At 25.9% G+C, this 3,727-nt stretch overlaps 1 protein-coding gene across 1 annotated transcript in view; it reads right to left on the minus strand.

Moving 5' to 3' along the window:
- Positions 1-2,475, minus strand: part of LOC108691149 (2-acylglycerol O-acyltransferase 2-B-like) — a 6,411-nt gene extending 3,936 nt beyond the window's left edge. Inside the window, exons 1-2 of the mRNA XM_018198804.1 lie at positions 2,445-2,475; positions 249-489 (exon numbers count right to left, since the gene is read on the minus strand). Of these exons, the coding sequence (XP_018054293.1) occupies positions 249-489; positions 2,445-2,475 (272 nt within the window). The remainder of the gene's footprint in view (positions 1-248; positions 490-2,444) is intronic.
- Positions 2,476-3,727: the final 1,252 nt, after the last annotated feature.

A 3,727-nucleotide genomic window follows, 5' to 3' on the forward strand; every position in this document is an offset into this window, starting at 1 on the left:
GGTTACCACTTTATCTAACCTTTATCTAACCTTTTCTTTAGTAAAAAATGCGTTTTAGCATTTATAAAGCAAAAAACTTTCAGCAGAATATTTAATATATTGCAACTTATTATTAAACCGTTGTGCAACAGTTTTATTGAACGCACTCATTTATTCTGTTGTAAATAATTATCTTCAAATGAATCAAGATTTTTATTTATCGATTATTAAAAATAAAGAGATTATTATAATTAGAATAGTATCCTTACCTTCTACCACCATTATGGCAAGTGTCCCAATCGTAATACATCCAGAGGAAATATAGTAATAAAAAATAGCGTATCGTTTCTGTGTAGAATATAAGATAAATTGTAATTAGATATCCCCAAAAATCTCCGAAAGCGGTGACAAAAATCCATATCGCAACAATTAATGTTTGTAATCTTCTTTCCAGAGGTACGTTTAACGGTGCAAATTTCACGCCCAGAATTTCCATGTTTCTTTCTAAATCTTCGATCAAAATTCAAATCATCAGAGAGAGTTTCGGAAAACCAGTTTCAGTTAACCTGTATAGGTTCTGGTTCTATTAGATAATACAGAGAAAAATAAAAAACTACTAGAAATAAAAAACTTGATCTAGGTCCAAGTGCCACTAATGTAAAATTAACTTTAATTTCGATTCAATTTATTTTTCTTCTTATCTTTTTCTAGTTCTAAGAATTGAGAGAAATAAAGAAATAAAGTCAATCTTACATTGGTAGAAGCCTGAGCATAGGTCAATTAGTTTTTTTATTAGAAATTATAAGTAGTGTTTTATTTTTTCTGTGGATTTAATATGCATGGATATTTTATCAAGCGAATGCACAAAGTCTATCTTTGATTTCAACAAGAAATGAACTTTGTACTTTATCTATTCTATTCCAACAGCTTATTCATTACAGTCATCAGTACAGAATCGCAAATCGATTGTTTATTTAATTCTATACGCCAGACGTTTTCATTATTATATCTTTTTTCTATCATAATTATATATTTTTATTTATACATATATAATAAGACATATATAATAAGAAGAGTGAAAAAATGCTTCAACATGAATAATTATTATAATTACATATTTATACATGTCTGCAAATTATGATCGCAAATTATTGATTATGAATTATCTCCTTTTCTTTCCCCGAGCTTTAAGTAAAAGTATTTCTTTTTACTTAAATTCTTTTATTCACTTAAACTTCTTTTAATCATAAAAAAATATATAAATAGTATAGCCAATTTTTCGCGATATGTAATTATTTTTTGTCGCTACGCTGAATTGTGCTTTCTATCTCGCTTTCGCTAAATTTCAAAAATATATCTGTTTCATTTTAAGTACAAGTGAGTGCATACTAAGTCTAACTAATAAAGAACAGACTTAAAAGCAAATACTCCATGATATTTTACTATTTAATAGAATTTATTATAATAATTATTAATTTCACATATAATTTCATAAATTTATAGTGCCATATATACTGATTTGAAATTTTGAAAAGAGAAGAACGAACTGCCTTATCATTATCAAACTCTTGTATTATCAAATAGATACCGAAACAATTTCGAATAGTTATCTAAAAGATATACATTCATATTTGAAGATAAAGCCCAGCTAGCAGATAGATAGACATGTGAAGATATAATTGTAAAAATATCAGATGTATTTGCTAAAAATATTTCAAATATCGCGTTAGCTTTATTTTTCATAGACATAATAATAAGAATAGACTGCACTTTTCTATGAAGTTGTTACTATCCGTTTATAAAGAGTAAAGTATTTTGAATTGTGTCGTTCTCTCTCTCTCTCTCTCTCTCTCTCTCTCTCTCTCTCTATCTCTCTCTAAGTTGAAAAGAAATACTAACAGAATTGAAGAGAAATGTAGTTACGATTCAATATTTTTTAACAGAGCATAGATCCGGGAGCTAAGCAAGAAATACGTAATCTATACCTGATCTAGACTTACTTATTTTTGTAGTATTTTTTGTTCGTGTTTGATCTATTTCTCTATTCATTTATATTTTTTTAGGTTGTAACAAATTTAACCAAATAGATCGATTCTAATTTAAATAAACCTAACGGAATTAACAAATAAATTACTATTGTTCAAAAATATTTACATTTAAATTTTCATATAAACTAAAATTTTCAAATATTGTGAAACAAATTTAATTTATAGTACAACATCTGTTGTAAGCGTATGTGCTAAAATTCGAGTGATTTTACTCCGAACAGTTCGATCACACGTTAAGATTTACACTTTTCAAATTTACCTAGTTTGCTGCGGTTATCGGCAATAAACGGATAGAAACTTTTGGATTGCACTTTTTCTTTTAGTATAACACTAGGTAGATTATCGTTTTCTACAGATGAAATAGTACGTTTCAACACAATACGACAGCGTATACACCGTATATAAATATATTTATACCTGCGAAACTTTCACATGGAACGTTTGGCATGGCGTCATGTGTCTTACTAGTTGGATCGTCGATGATACAAAGGAAAAGCATGTCCGACGAAGTATAGTGGTTGCTCATTCACATATGCACAGACAGATGGACGATTGTCCGTGAACGAAGTTCTAAGTTAAATCATTCAGTCAAGATCCGATGTTGAACTCATTTATTTCAGTGTAAATGCAGAATTTATCTTTAATTACTTAACAGTATTACTTATTGATTTATCTACTACTACTTAAATAATTAGAGATAAATCAATAGTAATACTTAACAGTATTACTATTGATTTATCTCTAATTATTTAACTGAATTGTGTGGTCTTTTAGATTATACATCATTAATTCATATTTTGTCACATAAATTTATACATAAAAGAGAAAGTTGATGAGCCTCTACTATATCTAAACCATTCGATTATCGAAACTGTTTTGTCATTCAATATATTTGAATAAGTTCTACTATATTTAAAAAATATATATATATAAGTTTGAATTTTAATTAAAATAAAAATTTTTTATTCAGATTTTTCTAGCATTAACATTATAATTATAATTCATTTTAATCATTATAATATTATAATTTAATAAATATTATAGGTGCTTTCCATTTGATGACACAAATCGAATACAAGTTGATATCATTCTATACTTCTTGATATTCAGAGAATAATAAATAACATAAAACGACACTTGTGTCGACTTATATCAATATGTCATCAAATGGAAAGGATTCCATGTTAGTATACAATCGCATGTTAAATATTATTAATAAGTTATGATTAAATATGTTATAAGAGAATTCGAGAGTGATGTTCTCTGCATTTTTTATGTAATTATGCTTTTGTGTATTGAAGAATTTAACCAAATGTTTTATAAATTTATCGTAATATTTGTTAATCTCTTCAAATATAGGTTCTTTTATCTTGGATAATTTCATAAGGCTGTCAACTAAAATGAAAAGAAACAAAATGAATAATTAAATATAAATAAATATAATATATACAAAATTACAATTACATAAAGAAAATTTTATCAACTATGGTGACGCGGACATAAAAAATAATTAAAGAGATAATTTTCGCATTGTTTATTTTAGAAAAAAACAAGTTTGTAATTGCTTATACATAACTATGCATAATTTAAAAAATAATTATATGTAAGTAATTTTTTTACATTTCTTCAAACTTAATTTTTTCTAAAACAAATAGTGCGAAAATTATCTTTTTAATTATTTTTAATGTTTTTACATTATT

This window comes from Atta colombica, unplaced genomic scaffold (assembly GCF_001594045.1).
Source record: "Atta colombica isolate Treedump-2 unplaced genomic scaffold, Acol1.0 scaffold41, whole genome shotgun sequence".
In the NCBI taxonomy this organism is placed as follows: Eukaryota; Metazoa; Arthropoda; class Insecta; order Hymenoptera; family Formicidae; genus Atta; species Atta colombica.